Here is a 20,665-nt window from a genome sequence, read left to right as displayed (position 1 = left end):
TCTTGTAGTATAGTGAGTAGATGTGAGAAGGCCTATACCACTGACACTGATTTTTGCTGAAGAATTTATGTAACCAACTCAAAGTCCATTCCTTTGAATCTCCTATCCATCAAAACATGTCCTAACATCTGTCTGCAAGCAAGAGCTGCCAGTAAATTTTGCAGTGCAGTGTTTGTCAGTCAGAAACCCCTGGCTTCCCTGTTCAGCCTCCCTAAGCAGGCTGTTGGAGATGAAAGTTGGCCGAACCGTGCGTGCTGGCTCAACAATATAAAAATGTGTTGTTTTTTTGCAGCAAGGAAAAATCGTAACAGAAAATCACAATGTTATCAGATTCTGCCCTGGCCAAAGAGAGGAAAGAGCAAGCATCAGCCATTATGGATGAAATACACAGAAATGGTATAGCACTGAACCCAGCTTACTGCATATGCAATGTCCTCTAGCCCTCCCTAATACATTTTTTTTAATCATAGAGTTTAACTCTCTTACAGCTTTGTCTCTGGGTGTTTTGCCATAAATAATCTTGTGGGAGTATCATGCTGCCTATGGTAACTAATCCTTTTGTAGTTGCCTCTTTTCATTTGAAAGCTATTTTCAGAGGAACAACTGCTGTGGAGGAATGAAGTAATCTAACAGCTGATGTACATTCTGCTAGGATAGCCTTTCAGAACATTATTTGGGGTTAATAACATGACTTCATTCCACTTTAAAAGGCTATCGTCTAAGAAACATACTGATGTATACCATCTTTTCAAATTTTTTTGCTCTGTTTCACTCTGCATTTTTTATATAAATGATAAAAAATTTTGAAACAAATGTTTACATCTCTGTTCCTCTCAAATCTCGTCTTTGTAACTAACACGTTTTACTAGCATTTGGCATTCTCTCTAATGCACAGCCACCAATTAATCTGATTTGACAGAAATTTTACTTCTCTGTAGTTGCACTGATGAAAATGCTGGCACTTATTGGAAGGTTGTTTAATTTTCTAAAACAGGTTCTTGAAGGTATGCTTCTAGCATGACACCTTAAGAAGCAATTAGCTCAGTTGGGAATACAAATCTGCTTGGCTTTCATTAGGTATATGCTGGATGACTTTGGAGAGCCTGCCAATCCTGCCTATGAAGCCTTTTTTACCATCTACATAAAAGACCCATTTTCTAACAGTGATAAGCACCCCACAAGCCTCACTGCAACCACAGGGAGCTGCGTTAATATTTAGAATTTATCAAAGTTATACCACTTTCATGGGATGAAATATTGAACATTGAATTCCAGTTTTGAAAATATTTTTGGTGGGCTTTTGTTTTAAAGAACTTGTTGATGGTTTCTGCACTCACTCCATGACCATTGCAGCTGCACGAAGGGTGAGGTGAGAGACTTAGGAATTTTTAGAACAAGTAGCTAAGAGTTTGCCTGGTCCTACTGCTTCTGATATTTCCAGAGGGTTGGGTTTTTTTTACATGAAGTTTCCATTCCTAAGCAAATACCTCTTTCTTATTTCCATTCTCCACTGAACACACACTCAAATCTGAAAGCCAGTCTGTCCTTCCAGATTTCATTACAACCTTTTTTTTTTAAATTGTATTGTATCGCAAACCCAAGCACTACATGTGCTTGAAATAGCCTGTAAGCTCTTCAGGGCAAAAGGGGGGAAAAAAAAGTCTTTCATATGTTTGTTTGGAACCAGGCATTTCACATGATAAATGTTGCTACTATTCATAGCAGTACTAATAAATGTAGCATACAGTCCTTGAAATCATTGGCGTATTTGGATAATCTGTGCTGATGCTTAACATTTGCCTCACATAATCTTCCTTTTTATTATTTACGTATTATCAGATTTGCTGTCAAGATTCATACTCATAGTTATGGCAGCTTATCCTGCTAGATATGCTGTGATATGTGGCCACTGAAGGCAATTCTAACTCTTAGAAAAATTCTATTTTTGCCTCTTGTTTGGATGCTTGCGATATTTATATGCTAAAATAAAATGGAAGTCCATGAAATGGTTGTGATAAGAGACTGAAATTTGTAACTGTACAAGCTCAGTGAAGCCAGATAGAGAACAGAAGGAGAACCAAAGCTGTGGTGATACAAAGTATAAGCCAGTTCTTGGGGACCAAATCTGAACAAGCCTTGGAAAAACCCAGGAGAAATCTGGCATTTAATTGGCTAGATTCAGCTCAACTAAATTTTGACATTTTGTTTTGCCCTGAATTGTTAATTCAGTGAGCTTAATTTGAGATCTAGAAGGTGAACTGCTGTCTTCCTGGGCTTGGAATCACTATTCCTAATGACAGTCCTGCAGCTGGCAATTACATCAAAATTAAATGTACAGTTCCAGCCAGTCTCACAGCCCTGTGAAACTCTCCACTGCTAGCACAGGTACACCATAACAAAAGGCTCTGTGACATAAACCCCAGCACCTCGGAGTGGTGTAAGCATTCCTACTCCATTTTTATTTCAGACCCTTTTTATTATAATGCTTTCAGGTAAACAGTGACTCTCCACATCCTTGTTAAAAGACATTCCTAGCAGAAACAGTTGTTGGTAAACTCCAAAATCAGCCATGTTTTGTGCCAGTGCCTGAGATCACCAATCTGTGAGCAAGACTGGTGAAGACTGAAAGCCCACCTCTGTTGTTGGCTTGTGGGACACGACTTTGTCCCATTCTTTAGAGCAAGTGGATACATCACAAAATGCTGCAGGAACAGACACTAACTGTAAACCGTCTTACAGTCTCAAAGAGAAACTGCATGAATAAATCAGTGGGTGCTCAAGCTGGTAGACTTGGACTAATCAGAACATTTCAAAGACTACTTGGTAAAGGTAAATGTGGATGTAAATACTTATGTTTGATAAAGCCCTTGGAATTGATCACTTAAATCCCACCTCCAGTTCTATATTACTTCTTAAATCCATTCTCCAGTATCTACATGATTAGCTGTCTTTCCTGATACAATTTAAAAAATCTTACTTCTTATACTACAACAAATATGCTTTCTAATATTTATTATTAAAGTTTATAGTCCAGATTAAGGTATTTAGAAGATTTTAAACTGATGGATTAAAGGAATATTAGGTAGTGAATGCAGGAGGAACTATATAAATCATATTTAAATGCCATGTGCTGTGATTTTAAGCAGAGGACAAGAAGGACTGGGCAGGAACAAATTAAAGAAATTAAAATAAAGGTTAAGATTAGGATTAAACTATGAATTAAACTTCTAACACTATTTTACAATGTCCATCTATGACACTAATGTTCTCTTTCTACCATCCCCTAAATGTCCTTCTTCTCTCGTTCTCCATCACTTTATCTGCACTGACACTGAAACTATCCCTAGACACATCATAAAGCTAGACAGATGATTAGATTTTAGTTGGCAAGGAATTCAAATGAACTTTACACTTACGATTTTGGGATGCTGCCTGGATACACAACAGGACACAACTGTGGCTTACAAAGTAGCTTGGAGCCTTCAGTTAACATTAACAAGAACAGTGTGCACATTAGGGAACAGCAAGGCCCAGAATAGATAACACCCAGAGTGTCCCAGAAGAATCCTGAGTGCTTTGGACAGAGCTCTGTAATTCCCTTGGCTCCCTGGTCTCTGAGGATGTGCACATTCCCCATGTTGTGTACAAACAACAGAAGCTTTTCTACGTGAAAATGCTGCTGATCTGTGGAGCGAAATTCTTACTTCTTACTAACACAAAACCATCCAGCAGTCCCTACCCTTGCAGTCATTTTGAGAAACAATAAGGTCTAAATTTCAGGCCACTGGCCAATAACCAGCACAGTTATCTACACGTCAGAGCCAAAATCCCACTACTATCAGCCCCTGATAGGGCTACACTGGGCAAGCTGAGTCATTTTCTTCCATGTTAAGAACTCTGTTTTGTAACTAGCTCTTAAATAACAGGAGGTTGTTAGGATTCTTTGTACACACTATTTTTAAAGCAGACATGCACAATCCAGTTCATGATCCAGTTAACTTGCTCTTGTTCCACTGAAATCCACTGCAAGCACTCAATTGAAATTGGTATGGACAGAAATGGATCAACAGTGATGCACTCCAGGGCCCATCAACTTGTTTGATTTACTATGTGGAAAACTCTTGTCTGTCCAGCTTCAGCTAAATATTTAATATACTTGTCTCCATTAGGTTTTCCTAAATGTCAGCACGTCACATTGTTTTTCCAGCATAAAGTTACTAGAAGACACGTGCCAGGTTGAACATGCCATTTACTCAAAAGAAAACCCTTCATATGCAATATTGACTTTGGTATTAGGTACCTTCTGCAGTTAATGAATTTGTAATGTTAATTTTAAACTGGACCTCCTGTCTGCTTGCTCTGATAGCAGGAAAGTTACTGTGTATAATTTGTCCTCATTTCATTTTAATGTATTAAAATACATGTCAAAGTTCAGAATTTTAAATCCTGGAGACCGTAAGAATATGTGAGGCATAGACTATCCTATTACTGTTCTATTTCTTAAATTCTGCAATGTTCTAAACAAAACCAAATAAATAGAAAATAGTGTCTTCAGTGTTTAGGTTTCTGTATTCTAAGCTTTAAGTTTTATCTCTAGGTTGAGGACATTCAACAGTGAGTGTTCAGCCACTAAGCAGTACCTTGCCTGGTGCCACCAGCATCCCAGCTTCCAGAACACCACCATGAAGATGACCATAGGAATTCTGACATCTGGAATTATTTGTTTACAATCCTGACTGACCACCCCTTCCCTTGCTCATGCATTCTCCTTTCCAAATTCCAATTTTCAATAAAGACATAGAAGAAATTTTTCCCAAGTAGTGAATAAAGAAATATGCATCCAGTACTTTCAGTTTCCTCTCAGAGAGAACAAAACGCAAAAGGTCCTAAATGAATCAATTCCTAGAAACATGTTGTGATTCTTGTTAGGACTCTCATTTTCCATACCTTGAGCTTTACTTTGAAAGTTAGTTTTGAAATAGTATTTAATGGAGGCTGGAAGGTATGTTTAAAAGGAGTTCTGTCTTACCTATCCAATGCAGGACACAGAAAGTTAACTGAAGGTTTGATGTGGGAAGGAATTTTGCTCTCAGTTTCAGCAGAAGCCAGTTTTTGCTAGCCTGCTATTAATATAGTGCGTAGGATACTATAGATCTGCTCTTGATAACAGCTAATGTGGAGCTTGAGGTGCTTATCATCTTTGAAAATACAGGTTTGTGGCGTTCAATAATCTCCTCCAAAATTCTGGAAGAAGGCTCGATGTCACTAACGCCATGTGACGCCGTGCTACGTGTTAGCTCAATATGCATGAACATGTTGTTGGATTTCAGATGCAGAGCAGAGAATATCAGACATTTAAGACAAACAGAGGTTTGTACTCACCCATTGCATTGCAGTCTCACCCAGCCTGAACCTTGGGAAAAAGGTCAGCACGCCCAGAGATATCATGGTGGAGGAATTGTCGACGCTCAGCAACAGAGGGGCCAGGCTCTTCAAGCGACGCCAGCGGAGATCTGACAAATACACGTATGAGAATTATCATTACGTGGCAAACAAGCCAAGAAATGTGAGTATTTTGTAATGACTTCTCAGGGATTCTACAGCGGGATTCTTCGGTGATCGTGATACACGTTGTGTATGATCTACTTGTTGTTTCAGGAAAAATAAAAGCAAAATCCTAGAATGAGGCTAAGAAGAAGTGAGCCAATTGTATTTTATTAATTGAGATCCTATAGTTTAATTTTAAAAATGAATTTATATTTCTTTTTATATCGTATAGATATTTCCAACATCTTTGATCAGTTGCTCAACACAAGTTAAATTACACTGGGATAAAATGGGATCAAGTTTGAGCTTTGATGAATCCGCCTTTTTAAAATAAATCTGCACAAAAGAAATCCCATACTAAAAAATCTGAATAACTCCACCAAGCATCCAAGGCTATTATTAAACACTCTTATTTAACAGATCATCTATGAATATTGTCCCCCCATTTCTCCCTCTGTTGAGTATTAGAAGCTACACAGATAAATTCTGAGCACACCATCAATCTTGTCAGAATTCCATACACAGTTCCACGATTTTGCTACAGTCTGACAGATCCATTTCCATCTAGTCCACTTTCCCTCCCCAAAACCACAGAGTACACATGGTTCACAGTCACTATGACATTCCAACACATGAAAAAATGATGGATCTGGCTCCTGTTCCCTTCCCTAAGTGTCCATTTAGCACCACTGGTGGTGTCTGCATCATCTTTAGGATTCTGCCTGCCAAAGTTCATCTTTCTAACGTACTTCAAAATTACTAGAAAACATTCTGCCTTGATTTTTTTGTTGTTGTTTCAAGTTTAAACAAATATTATTTATTTGCTTTCCTACTTCAAGAAACTCTTACTCTAAACCAGTCTATATTTAAATTGCTTTTAGCCTATGTGTCATAGCTAAAATAAGATGCTGACTTCTTATGAGACTCTAATTCTATATTTGTGCAACAATGATTAAGCCTTCAGATGTTTCCTTAGAACCGATATCCCAATAGGAGGGTGGAAAATAACAGCATATCATGAATCTCCAGAAACTGACTTGCACTGAAGTTGTTATTTCTATTACAAATAAAGGAAAAGACAATCCCAAACAAAAGCAGTTCAACAAATGCAGCGAGTTTTCAACAGATAGGGGAAAATGCACTTTGAAGACTCAATGCTTTGAAACTCAAAGAGCTCAAACTTGCCAGATTTCTCGGCCCTTTGGGTAGCACGGGTGCTCTGTCTGGCACAGAACAGCTTCTAGTGTCTAGTTCCTGATAAAATGCTCATTTTTGGTTATTCAGACAATTTAAGTGTGAAGGGAATACTCCATCAAAGAGCAGGACAATGTGCTTTAGCATTGTACCCGCTGGGAATCAGATCTGGGCTGTAAACTGGAGCACTGCTGCAGCCTCCCCAGAGAATCCCATGCCTGAAGTGCTGTTTCTCTCTGTCTGAATGCAGCGTGGAGAGCCCATCCAGAGTGTCAGAATGGATGGCCTCAGTGTGGAAGGAATCCCCCAGCACGCCCCAATGACACCTCCCAACACACCTGACCCCCGGAGCCCTCCACACCCTGACAACATCGCCCCAGGTAATATGACAGTCTAAATACACTCATTAATTACATTCAGTCTCATTTCACAGCAAAGAAACGACCCTTTTTAAGGCAGTATCTTCAAAAAGAATTTGTTAATGGACTAATATTAGAAATAGACACATTTAAGTCAGGTAGCGAATCAGAACTTCTCCCAGAAACGTAAAGTGATGTGCTAAGTTGCTTATGTTAATTTTTAAAAGATCTGATATACCTTTTGTAATACTTCTCTCTAAAGAGAAACATATCTAAATATGAAGAGAGACTACTCCTATATATACAGGTCTCAAAACCCCTGAGAAATAGATCCTGTGATTTAAAACCACATAAATATACTGATTTTTCTTCGCCAAAACCATTGTTTCCAATGTGCAACACCCTGCTCAACAGTCAGCAAGCTATTCATTGTAGTTTAATTATCCATAAATGTAAATCTGAAGTCACTAAGTTTTGTTAGAACCTTTTAGAGAGGAGCAACTTTAAAAGGAATTTGCCTCTGGCTGCATAAACTGTTCTTTTTTAAATCCTTAACTGTGAGGGTACTGCTGGCTTTATTTTAAGGAGTGAGTTACAAGAAGGCCTTATTTTGTATTCTTAAAAGGCTAGAGAAGGCTAATTTGTTTTAATTAATTTATTCGGCGATATAGCCCTTCTTCCTGTTTATGAATTATCCATGAGCAGACCGTGGTTTTTACAAATTCATTCTTTGTTCAGAATTACTCAATGCATGTTTTGTGCAGACCTTTTCCAGTCCATGTAAACTAGGTCAGTCCTGCTCTGCTGGTGACTGCTGAGCCTCTGTGTATCCTTTGGCCAAACACCATGCAAACAGAGGCAATTTCCATTGCTAAGATATGATACAAATCTTCAAGCCTTTCTTAAGGCAAAATAGGTCTGGTCAGGGTAGATATTAAGCCACGGGGAGGTTTAAGCTTATAGAATGAAATAGCATTCATTTAAAGATCTAGATGTAGATGTAGGTGGAAAATTTCACTCCAAGAGGTAGAATTATCTTACTTTTAATCAACAGTCTGTTTTAAAAATCTTTTTGCTAATTTAGCCCAAGGACTATGTCGGTACTCTCTGGTGTCAAACGAATGTTTACAATAGAAACAAATTTGTAAAAAAAAAACCAAAATAAACTTAGCCTTAAAATAAGTTGGAATACTTTGGACCAGTTATCTATCTAAAAGGCTACAAATTTCCCCAGCCAGATCTCTGTTTCTGTGTAGCTGTGGCCTGTGACTTGACCCAACTTTTCATTTTAACTCACTGAGAAATTCTGCTTTTGGCACCTGCTTACACAGGATGGTGGCAAGGAAGCAGAAAACACAAAGAATCATTATAGTTGTTTTACCTTGTACATTTCAGGATATTCTGGACCACTGAAAGAAATTCCTCCTGAAAAGTTCAACACTACAGCTGTGCCAAAGTATTACCAGTCTCCCTGGATAGAAGCCATCAGGGATGATCCAGAACTGCTGGAAGCTTTATATCCTAAACTTTTTACACCTGAAGCAAAGCCGGAACTGCCTGACTACAGGAGCTTTAACAGGTAATCCTGAATGAACACTGAATTTCACTGACCAGGGGAAAATTACCATGAAATAAAATGTTTCCACCAGCTTTAAAAACCCTATCACCTGTGTTTGCAAGTGTATGCATATACATGAACGCACAGATTACAAGTGGTAAACAAGAGCATTAAGGAGCAAATCTGTCTATCTCTAAAGTGTGGCCCCAAAGTCAAACCACAGAACTAAGAAAAGAAGGTAAATTGCTAAAAATATTGAAAGAAAGAAAGGACCAGAATCCAGTGCCCAGAGAAGTTGTGGATGCCCATGGCTGGAGGTTTGCAAGGCCAGGCTGGATGGAGCTCTGAGCAACCTGGTCTAGTGAAAGGTCTCCCTGCCCACGACAGGTGGGTTAGAACTAAATCATCTTTAAGGGCCTTTCCAACCCAAACCACTCTATGATTTTATGATTCAGTGTACACAATAAATGGGAAATATTAGCTTCAAATTCCTTTCAGGATGCCTGTTGTTGACTTCAGTAGGTATGGTATTGTCAGATCTCTCAGTCAGAACTTTGTTTCTAAGTTGTACAGTGCAAAGTACTCTATTTCTTTTTTAATACAACTCACGTGGCTTTGTTTTAGGCAATGATGGTGCAATGAACTTTATCCCACAACCAATCCCTCACACTAAATAGCTGGAAGATTTCCTGTTTTATTGCAGTGTAACATTTTTTATATATTTGACAACCTCCAGCAACAAATTAACAGATTAAACATTGTTTTACTTACATGGTAACTAGAGCATCACAGCTTTAAGTAGAACTTCTAGCTATATGGGCAACACTGGGTTTTTAAAGCTTTAAAGCAAATTCTTACTCATGTCTTCTGCTTTCTTTCATTCCATTTACACTATTTTTATTTACTGAAGTAATGGACAACCCTGCTGAGTTCCAGACAGCTGAGCCAAACCAAAACCCCTTGTCAAAAGGCCAGACTGCAATCTATTGAAAAACAAAATTCTTCATGGCTATACAAACTTGGAGAAAAATACCACAAACATCACTTGTGCTCCTGATGTTGATGTGGGCCTCAACTATGAGTGCAAAGACTACAAAATTAGACAATTCAACATCAAAATTGGCACTGCAGACACTGCACTAGTTCTGTTTTCCTAGCAGCAATATACTCAGCCATGTTAGTTAGTCTGTGTGGCACACTCTTGTCAGCAGACAAAATAGCAAATGCGAGTCAGAGATGTGCCACAGCTGCCAACATCAGAACAGCAACAGCATAGTTTATGTACTGTGCTTATTGTAACCTAAAAGAAAAATAAATTAAAAAAGAAAGAAAGAAAGAAAGAGCCCAAGGAAAAAAAAATGCTAAAGATACAAATACATGGAGACAGAATCGGTTCTCCTTCTCACAAGAGGTGCTAGTCATTACTGTGAAGGACAGCATCACACAGGGCACAGAGACCCCATTAACAGGGATATGTGTCTTGAGATAGTGTCTGATGGCTCCTTTGTGGATTTTAAGGCAGTCTCTGTGGCCCTGTGTTCTGTCAGCTGCCCTCTTTACAACTATTTGGATTTCTTTCTATGTGGAGTTTCTCTGTGCATGACATGGCAGAACTGTGGCTTACTGCGGTCTGAATTTCTTGAACATATGTGCATTCTTATAAGGGAAATGTCAATATTCTCCCTTGTAAATGCCATAAAAACACAAAATTTGGCATTTAAATCCAGATCCAGACTGCAAAACTGGAAAATTCAAACCAAAAAAACATGTAAACAGCATCCACCACAGCTCTCCTCCTCATGGGAAAAAAACCCAAAAAACTTACATCCAGTAGAAAAGGATGCCTGGTGGACTTATGAAAGCTGTTACATGTTACAGTCAGACTTATGTTTTCTAGCAGATTCAAAAGGAAATTGATAATTTGAAAAATGAAAATTCAAGATACTCATCTCTTGGAGAGGATTTTACAGCTATTACTTAGATGTCTAAACTCCTAAAAATGCACAGGAGAGTGTTTGATGATGGGATTTAAAGCAGCACACTGCCATGCCAAGCTATCCAACGGAAGACTAACTGGATTTCTGTGTCTAGATCCTACTAAGTCATTCCGTGCATCTAGGTCACAGCACCCTTGGCTTGCTTAATTGCAGTCTTGGAGAGAAAGCAAATGAACCTGTATTAAACAATTAAAATGTGATATAATGGCACCATTTTGTTATCAGCGAGGGTATCTATCTAGGCTTTCCATCCTGCTTCATCATCCAGTAAAGTGCCATTGTGTTTGTTCTCCTGCAAAGTGCTGCTACAGTCACCATTAGTCAGAAGGAGGTGTGGTTAACAGTAAGTGTGAGCCACAGGATTCCCAAGGGAAATCGGCCCGGGATCCTTCCCGGTTCATTCACTGGCGTCTGTTGAAGTGGCACTCCGACTTTACAAACCATTCCAGGCTCCTTTGAGCTTTCCTTGTTACACAACAAACTGGAAAAACAGCACAACCTGAGCGGGTAGCGAGGTCTGATGTCTTGGGACTGAGGCACACATCCACACCTTAAAAACACCTTCAGCACTAAACAGCATCCAGATTTTTTTTCCCCACTGTCCAGCAGTGGAGAGGTGACTCTGGACCATGCAGCAGTGCGATTTTTATAGCACTAAGGAGCTTTTAAAACAAGTAAGGAGTTCATAGAGGTGGGTTTTTTTGAATCTAGTATTCATTTTAAGGCGCAGGGACCTTGCAGTGCTGGCAGGTCACTGGAGGAAGAGCCGCGGCAGCAAATGTCAGGAGGGTTTGCGCTGCGAGGCAGGGCTGCCTGCGAGACGGGCAGGGGAGCTCCGGCAGCACCGGGCACAGGGGAGTGGAGCTCAGAGGGGTCTGAACACACTGTGCACACCAGGCTGCCCTTTCTCTTCCTCGGAGATAAAACCAATCTGTGCTAGCAGAGAAAAGCAGCAGAACAGACCACGCCATCTGGCTTCTCTTGGAGATTCATTCCTATTAGGATTGAAGAAGCATTTACTGGTGAAAAAATTTCTTGTCTCTTTTACCAGTCTGGAAGCACCAAGTAATGAATCTGTGGGAAAGCAGCATGAATCTGCATTTGCTAAGGAGTTTATAATATTACTTAAATGAGTGCCTTTATTCCAGCTGCTTTCTTGGAGCTGGATAAAATGTCAAAGGTAGGATTACGAGTAACATACAAAGCACAACATCTTACTCACATAGGACAAGCAAGTCAGACTAGTTCTACCTCTCCTACCAGATAAATTCTCGCTTAGCTTTCTCAATTCCCAAAGACTACTCTTTCAAAAGCCCTACAGGAATTCAGTCCATCTGGACTGAGCTCTGTTTTCATTGATTCATGGATTCTGAAGTCTATTATAAAATGCTAAGATCCAGAGCCTCACGGGGATTTGGGGTGCTAACTTGAAGTGATGAGAGATTAGTGGGAGCTGGGTGCTTAGCCAGATCCTTAGCACCCAAATACCTCTGTGAAATTAGAATCAGTTCTTGCACTAAGCTCCCGTGAAGCTCTGAGCATTTTGCAGGGTCAAATTCTTTGCTCCTACATTTTTTTTTTCACAGAATTAATGATGAGCAAAATGTTCTATGAATGATGGTCCCGTTTTAAAATGTGAAACTCACATTTTTGGTGATTATGTAACTGAAGGTGTTAATCTAATGCACTTAAAACATTTCTTCAGACTTTCCTCAATCATTAGCTACAAGTAGTCTCTCCCAAGCTGAGACAATATAATGTTCAATAAGAAAGACTAAGGGTAAAAAATCAAAGAGAAATCCTGTTAAAATGACAGCTAAAAATAAACATGATTGTGCCTGCTATTGTTAAATCAAGCACCTACTTTTTAGGAATATGCAAAGTGAATATTAAACGATCTGTTACGCTTCCTGCTGCTATTTCCTATGGCTCTGAACCAGCATTTCCACCCTTATTATGAGCAATGACTATTGGAATCTTTCAGGCATGAGATTTAGGCTTCTACACAATGAATCAGAGCTCAAGTAGCACAGCTGATGTGCACACAACAGAGGTCATTACAACACCACGTTGTCAGACAAGTTATTGCCCACAAGAATATATTTACTGCTGCTGTAAAGGAAAATCAACATCTCTTAGCCAATTACTGTACTCTCTGTCAATCATTCTGTGCCCCTGCCTATAAGGCAGGAATGCAAATTTCTCTGAGGCCAGACTTTGTATAGCAGCTTCAAGGGGGTATTCTGCCTCAAAAGATACTTGAATTTCCAAAGAAAGCCCTCCTGTTTCTGTTACATACAGGACTTTGCTCTATTTTAAACTCGTAAATACTACAAAGGGGATGTTTTAGACAACAGAATCGTTTTGCAATTTATACAGCTATTACAATTCTGTTTATTTTGATTATCCCTTTAATATACATATCAATGATAATTAAACATCACAACAATGTGAGAATGGGTATCGTAATTAGGGCAGCAATTAAAACAATATTTATTACCCGGTGAGATGTAGATAACTACATTCCCTCTGTGCCAATTACCAAGCAATTATTTTTAATCAGTATCATACGGTACCCATGTTGACATTGTGACCTAGAAGACAGCTCCACACGAAAAGCTTGATACCACAGGCTCGATACCAACTTTGGATAAACAATTTCCTTTGACCTCAAGAGAGTTTAATGCCTGGACTGGCTGCTGCTGCAACATCTTGTCTTATCGTCACTTGAGACACATTTTTAGAGCTTAATCCAAAGCAGTGTTCTTCTCTCAGTGAGGGTGCATGCCCAGAGCTTGCATGATTTTTTATATCTTCCAGGATTGATGCTTTGGAGTTAACACCATCCCCTTCAACAAATGCTGCTTGTACCAAAATGCAGTGAATCATCCATGTAGTGACAGAGCAGCACCACTTCTTTTATGTCACAGATTCATTTTTCTGAACTAATCTCTTCGTTTTTGGTGTATGTGTACTTAATTCTTCATGCAAAACATGGAGGTTTTATCCTGCTGAAAATCCTAGACAGATCTTCAAACGATCTCATTTAGTTTCTGTTTGTATTAATTTTTCTGGGCTTCTGCTGTAACACCTGGAGACACTGGAAATATATTCCATCAGATCTGTTGTTCTGTACCACACAGAGAATATACCAAGGCTGGTGAAATTCCATTTCAACAAAAATTCATTTTCCCATGCCATTACATGTCTGGTTTTACAGAAATCAGGTGCTCTCATGCAGTTAAAAAATCTGACACTCTTCACTGGCTAGAATATAACCCAGCAAAGTTATGCAGCTGATCAAAATGCAGAGCACATACCATCGTCTGTTTGTTTGTACAAGGGAGGCTGGAAGAAGTGACAGGAAAACTCAAGGGCTTTTTTTTTTAATCTGAAACCTGTATACACAGAAGAGCAGGGGAGGTATTTGGAAATACTGTTGTTTGCAAATGCATGTAACAGTCAGCTCCATCTTAGTATTCCTTACCTCTCAGACTTACTGCCTGAGGGAAAATTTACATTTAAATAACATAAATAATGCTGGCTTAACAGTGTTTCAAGGTTTAGTTATATAAACATTTTCTTCAGAAACAAAGCTGGTGTATCAAGTCCTCACCCATTGCCTCCTTTCCAGAGCCTGTTGTCTTTGGCTGTTCCTTTCTGCTTCCCTCATTAAGTTCCACTCCTCTTCACATGCATTGCTACAATTGTTTGAGCATACTGATATAAAACAGATTGCTGAAATAATTTGGATTTTGAAGTGCTCCTTTGTTTCGAAGGATCTTTGTTTAACCCAGATCACAGAAGTGACCCAAGTTTATAGCACAACCCACATACATTCTAACTGGTACAACAATATGGTGCTGTAGTGGGAGGAACAAGCAGCTGAGGAGAGGAGAAAATGGGGTGAGAAGTTTCTGAACTAATTACTTGCTAGAGAGAATGTGTTGAGCTACAGTTTCAGACTTATCAACTTATCACCAACAAAATAAGTTTAGTAACTGTGACTCACCAATTACAGGGTTTTCTTGCAACATCTTTTTCCTCTCGGCTTTTCCATCTATTTGAATTTTAAATGAGGTTGCAAACTTTATCTAAGGGGAAATTAATCAGATCTTAAAGAGAATTCCCCAGGAAAACAAACAGAATGATTTTCTCTAAAGCCTGAAAATGTAAACAAGAAACTGGAACCAAAATCTGTTCTCTTCAGCTTCTGGGAGGAAAAGAAAACAAGTATTTTTAAAATCACATTTAACTTTTATTTCTCTGATATCTGCAGAGTTGCCACTCCCTTTGGTGGTTTTGAGAGAGCATCAAAGCTGGTTAAATTCAAGGTACCAGATTATAATATGCTGATGCTAAACGATCCCAGATTCATGATCCTTGCAAACCCTCTTGCTGCCAGAAGATCCTTCAACAGGACTCCCAAAGGATGGACGTCTGAGAATATCCCTGTAGTGTTCATCCACCCTGCAGAATCCAACACTGTTCCAGAAACAGAGGACCTGTGATAGAGGCTGCATTCTGTATGGTACCAAATGCTGAAAGCTGCACATCCGTGTATTTTTGGTCCAAATATTACTAAACGCTACTGACAAAATTTTTCCTTGGAAGCTGAAGTATAACTAATTATGTGAGATGCAGTGTGTCTTTTCTGGCGCCGAGTTTCATCTGTAAACATGAGCTAAATAAAGTAACTTGGGAACTATGACAGTCATATTTTCTATTTGTGTTTGCATGTTCTTCTTTCACTTTCTGAAATCTCTGCGTGTCATTTAAGAACAGGTATACCAAGAAAAAAGAAGTGCCATTACTCTCAAGGGAGCTGATAGGTAATTTAGGGAAAACAATGAAGCAAACTCTGCAGTCAATGCACCCCCAAGTCCTGCCTGCTCAAGGTAAGCTCTGACAAATCAACATTCTTCCCAAACCCTGCCTTTGGCCCAAGGTAAGAATTGTGTCACTATTTCAGTGACAGCAAGCTCAGGCCATTTTCTTCCTTTCTGACTCTTCCTCAGCTGTTAAGATGCACATCAGTGCCTGTGTCACCTGGATTTGTTTACAGAAAACTCAGTAAATTTGGTAATGACAAGGATTACGTACTGGGATGAAAAAGTACAGAGGTATTTCCTGGATGTCTAGAATGTTTGTATTATTCACAGCTAAAAGGCCTAGCAATGACTGGTTATGTCAAACATACAAAAATAGTATCACCAGGCTCTGCTACCACAAATACTTTTCTTACTAGAAAGAAATTTCATAGACCTTTCCCCCTACATCTATACTGGGACTTAAAAGCATGAGACAGCCCTTGCTCTTGATATACTGACAAGCTCTGATATTTCATAAATATCAGTATACTTGTTTTTCAAATGTCATTTCAAGAAAGGTAGTTGGCAAAGGAAATTTTGCCATCCATTTCCTTTAATTTACTTTGTCACACAATTTTCACAAATAAATGTACAGGTCCTGAACAAATTTAGAAAATAAATAAATAAATAAATAAATAAATAAATAAAAAATAATCCACCTAATTAACTGAGAACACTTTGCCAGCAAGGGATTAGTTTGGAGATCTTAACCGTCCATACTGTACAACCATTAGATGGACAATGACAAAAATAGGAATTCTTCAAAGTAAAGATGCAAAACTAAAGAAAAACCTATGGTGAGGTGTAATGCAAACAAATTTGGGGGGAATTAGGATTTCATGAGCATTCATAAAGCTGTTTGAAGAGAAATATGAGAAAATGGTGCATAGCACATACACAGATACATTCACAGTGAGGACTGTGAAAAGGGGATAGATCATTTTTACTGTATTCTCTGTAAAAACATCCTATACATGCAGAGCATGCCACCTTGCTTCTCACACAGCACACATAATGGCAACTTTAGCTCCTTATTTATCCATGGATCCACTGGAGCAGAAGGGGCTCAGGAGGCTTCAGATGTCTGAGAGGTGCTGAGCCTGCCATGGACATGTTCAGCTGATGGTCTGAACAACAGAAATCACCAACAGTCCTTACGTTCTGTCTGAGACTTTTCAAAGGAGCTGTGTCACCCCAAAACCTGGGCTCTGATTCCCCTCCAGCTCGGTCATTAGCTGCAGAATAGGAGCTCTGTGCCTCCTGTCTGCCAGCTCTGCCAGCACAGAGCCAAAGCACACCAACCCATGGCACAGCCCATGGCACAGCCCAGCTGGCAGCGAAGAGTCCACAGCCACAGACACCGTTCAACCTTCTCGTACTGAGGGGCTTGTGCCAAACCACCTGCTGGGAAGAGGCCACGCTAAAGTCCTCACCCGTGCCCGGGAAGGGTTTGGGAGAGTGCTAATAGGAAGAGGGAGGGCTGTGCAATGTGCTAAGCATTCAACAGCATGCAGGAGCCAGTGCCAGTGTCCAGGAATGTTCCCTGGCTGCATCAGCCTGGATGGAGCCTCATTGTGCAAGTCCCACTGCAATAAACAAATCCCTCTGCCAAAACCCAACTCATTTGCCACAAAGGAACATCTCTCAGTGAGACTGGGAATTCAGAAGTCCACTGTTAACTTCAGTGGGTTTTAGGAGCTACATTCATTTTTTCAGACTGTTATATTGCACTTGAAATGTATTCTATAACTAAAGGGAACCTGCAGGGGGGCACCTAAAGGCTTCATTTAGCTGCAAGGACAGAATGGATGGGAGAACACAAAAGTAACATATTTACACAAACAGAAACAAGCACAAGTTTATAAATATTTCAGGATGTGTGCATTTAACATCATGTACATTTTATCACAAGACACCCGTATTTGCTTCAAAAAGAGAAAGGCACTGAAGGGTATGGTGAGAAGGCAGAGGTATGGTGAGAATAAATATACAATAAAAATGCCTTGAAGTCTTAGATCCCAAAGGTTCTTTTGCCTCATTTTTATTTAGATTAAGGTACCCATTGCAGCAGTATAATGGGAACTCAAAAATTGATTTAAATGTTTTCAGTAAAATGTGTTGAATTGAGAAAATAGACTTGCTATTTCCCAGTCTATACAAAATACCCTATGACCCCAGTATGTAAAAAATACATAAAAGATGTACACTCCTAAATAGCTCCATGAATGTAAGGGATTTTTAAAACATATGAACCTTAAACATTTTTTGACATAAAAAGTCAGGGTTCATGGCCTGTAACTGTCTGCTCTGGAGAAAAAAGATTAACTGCATGCTCCCTTCTTAGAAGGCTGAAATACGTCAGCATGTCTTGGCTGCTTTCACTCCTGCATGATCCATCCAACTGACAATTGTGGAAATAAATTATTATTCTTTTGTCTCAAACTATCCCTGTGTTTAAATTAATTTAATACACATTGTCTCGATCAGAAGCAGGAAAAACACAGTGGAGACACAATTCTACTCCCAGTGAAATCAAAGGTTTTGGCACTGCCCTCTGTTCACACAGAACTTCTACATGGTATCTATTTAATCTCAAACATATTTGTAATCAGAATTTATACTATGTGTTCAGCACCAGAATGGACACTTTGGATTACAGAGCTGGGCCTAACTATGTAGGTAGTTTGTTTTGCATTTTACATATGGTGAAGTGCTAACAACCCTAACCATGCCTTAGAAATACTCTGGGAAACTGCATGGAAATGCAGGGGGAAATGAGCCCATACCTAATTAGATCTCTTTAAAATTATTTTCAGATCAGACACGAATAATTTGCACTCTACCTCAGCTCTTAGATGGCCTTACTAACCAGCACAAAATATTCTCGACAGCATCTAAACCAAGAGGATAAAAGACTTCCTGAAATACATTAGGACTGTGAAGCATAAACCCCCATATATGTTAGATTAGAACTTCTCATCATGAGGCCCATAAATTATAAGCAGACTAGACAGAAACACCAGAAGATCCCTATAAGGCTGACAAGTCACGTAGCACTGACTCCTTCACCATTCCCAGAGGCTCCATACTGTTCAAAACCAAATAAAAAGTGATCTAAATGATTTATAAATAGTGTGTTCGCCACAGAGCTGTTATGTAACTGGGTGTTAGAATATAGATTATAAAAAACAGTTACAAAATGCAGTCAGCATACTGATACAGTTTAAGAAACAAAAAACTGCACATAAAATACTCTTACTGAAAGGAAATTAAAAAGCCACTGAAAGAGTGAAATCCCTTCATGGAAATCATGTATTATTTTAAATGACCTGCAGACTAAGTGTTCAGAGCAAGGAAAAACTACTATAGAGTTCTCCCAAAACCTTTTCTCCAAAAAAAAGGAAAAAAGAAAGAAGTTAACTTGGTTTAAGAGTACAATAGAGGAGACTCAGAAGACAAAAAGAAAAAACTTTACTGGAAGGACACAGTAATTAAACTATCTCAACACAAATAAAGGAAGTTATGACAGAGGTCTCCACAAATGGTATGGAAAAGATGATGAGGAAACAATAACACAGGAACAAACTGACGCTTAATAAAATGGTAAGGAACCAACTTTAAAATTAACTGAATAAATATTTTTTTCAAGAAATGCCTTCTGGTGGAACCTGGTGCTGTAAGATGCTATGGGTAAAAAAACTTCATAACTTCAAAACAGGATAAACAACTTCATAGTGGTAACTATGCCTGTTATGGATAACGGCTACTATGGGATCTGCATCTGGAAAATAGGAAGTGTGTGAGAAAGATGACCCCAAATTTATCCCATTTCTTTCTATAAATATCTTCTACTGGGCACTGTCAAAGATCTGGGAAAGAAGGATTTGTCAGTCCTATGAAATACTTTCTGTCTCCCCAAAGCCATGGATTAAAGTACCATGTCAATTCTAGCACCTGTCGCTAGTACCCGTGTTCATTAATCTACAACAAAATTTCCATTAGGGGAGCAGTGAGAGCAAAGTCAATTCCCACATGGAAATGGGGACATTTAAATGTAAGCTGGGACCAGAGAGAGCCAGGGTTAACTTAAACCTCCCACACAGCATATGGGCACTGCAGGGAACACAAAAGCCTGACCCCCAGCTATGCCTTTGGCAAGATTCCTGATCCTATGCACAGAGCTCAGGTTAGGACACAACCTATAAAACTTGCTCCCCAGTTTTCCCTTTAAAAAAGTAGGAATATTAATGCAGGCTGTATAAACCTTTCTTTTTATTATTGTATGTTTGGGGGCTGGGGCTTTGGGTTTTTGTTTTGGGTTTTTGGGTTTTTTCCTTGTTAAAAATACAGTAAAAATTCTCGTAGTAAAAATACAGAAAGTATAAAAAACAATCTTACATGAGTAAATATATAATACTCCTGGCTATGGTGTATAATGAATGCAAGAAGTATTGCAGGTAGAATAAGATTCTACTTTCATTTTATTTGAAATACTGGATTTCATTCTACAATGGGCAGGCTCTAACTAATAAAAGTATCAACAAATTAGTATTTGATTTTTTAAAAATAAAGATGTAATTTTGGCTATTAAAAAGTCCAAATAACTTCTCTTACTGTTATTTTTGGACAAAACTATAAACTAAATTCAGGATGAATTCACAACCCTTTTGTTTTCAGATGGAAATTGGATTTCCTGAGAACAAACTATTCATCTAAAATATCTGGCCCAGAATTTCAATACTTCCCCACTGCACAAAGACACTGTGAGACAAAGTTAAATAACACTTGCAAGAGGCAGAGGATTTATAAATCACTGTAAGAGTGAAAATAAGCCCTGGTATAGTGAGCCAACTATTCTTTCAAAAGCAAATGGAGATTAAAATATTCGACGGTGTTTGTACAAAGAACAGCTTGAACTTTGCCAGTTTGGATCTGGCTGTACTCACTAGCACAGAAATGCCCTCAGGCTGCTTTGCATGGAAGGTATAACTTAGAACTGGATTTCTCCAGAGTTCTGAAGGACATATGGACGTATGGATAGTCATCTTCCAAAAAAAAAGAAAACAAGTAAAAAGTTTCAAAACTTGAGGAGATCCACGGTGCCAGGAGGCTGACCATGCCCAGTCCCCATAGTGGGAA

The 20,665-nt window shown here is 38.9% G+C and overlaps 1 protein-coding gene across 1 annotated transcript; it reads left to right on the top strand.

Annotated features, from left to right (window-relative positions):
• The first annotated feature begins 320 nt into the window (after window positions 1–320).
• Window positions 321–15,166, top strand: MYOZ2 (myozenin 2). Its single transcript, XM_062494014.1, has 5 exons — window positions 321–396; window positions 5,397–5,566; window positions 6,992–7,121; window positions 8,496–8,679; window positions 14,935–15,166. The coding sequence occupies exons 1-5, from the start codon at window positions 321–323 to the stop codon at window positions 15,164–15,166; spliced, it is 792 nt and encodes a 263-aa protein (XP_062349998.1).
• The last annotated feature ends 5,499 nt before the right edge of the window (window positions 15,167–20,665 follow it).

This window comes from Cinclus cinclus, chromosome 5, assembly GCF_963662255.1.
Source record: "Cinclus cinclus chromosome 5, bCinCin1.1, whole genome shotgun sequence".
In the NCBI taxonomy this organism is placed as follows: Eukaryota; Metazoa; Chordata; class Aves; order Passeriformes; family Cinclidae; genus Cinclus; species Cinclus cinclus.
This window is presented reverse-complemented; position numbering and strand designations above follow the sequence as displayed.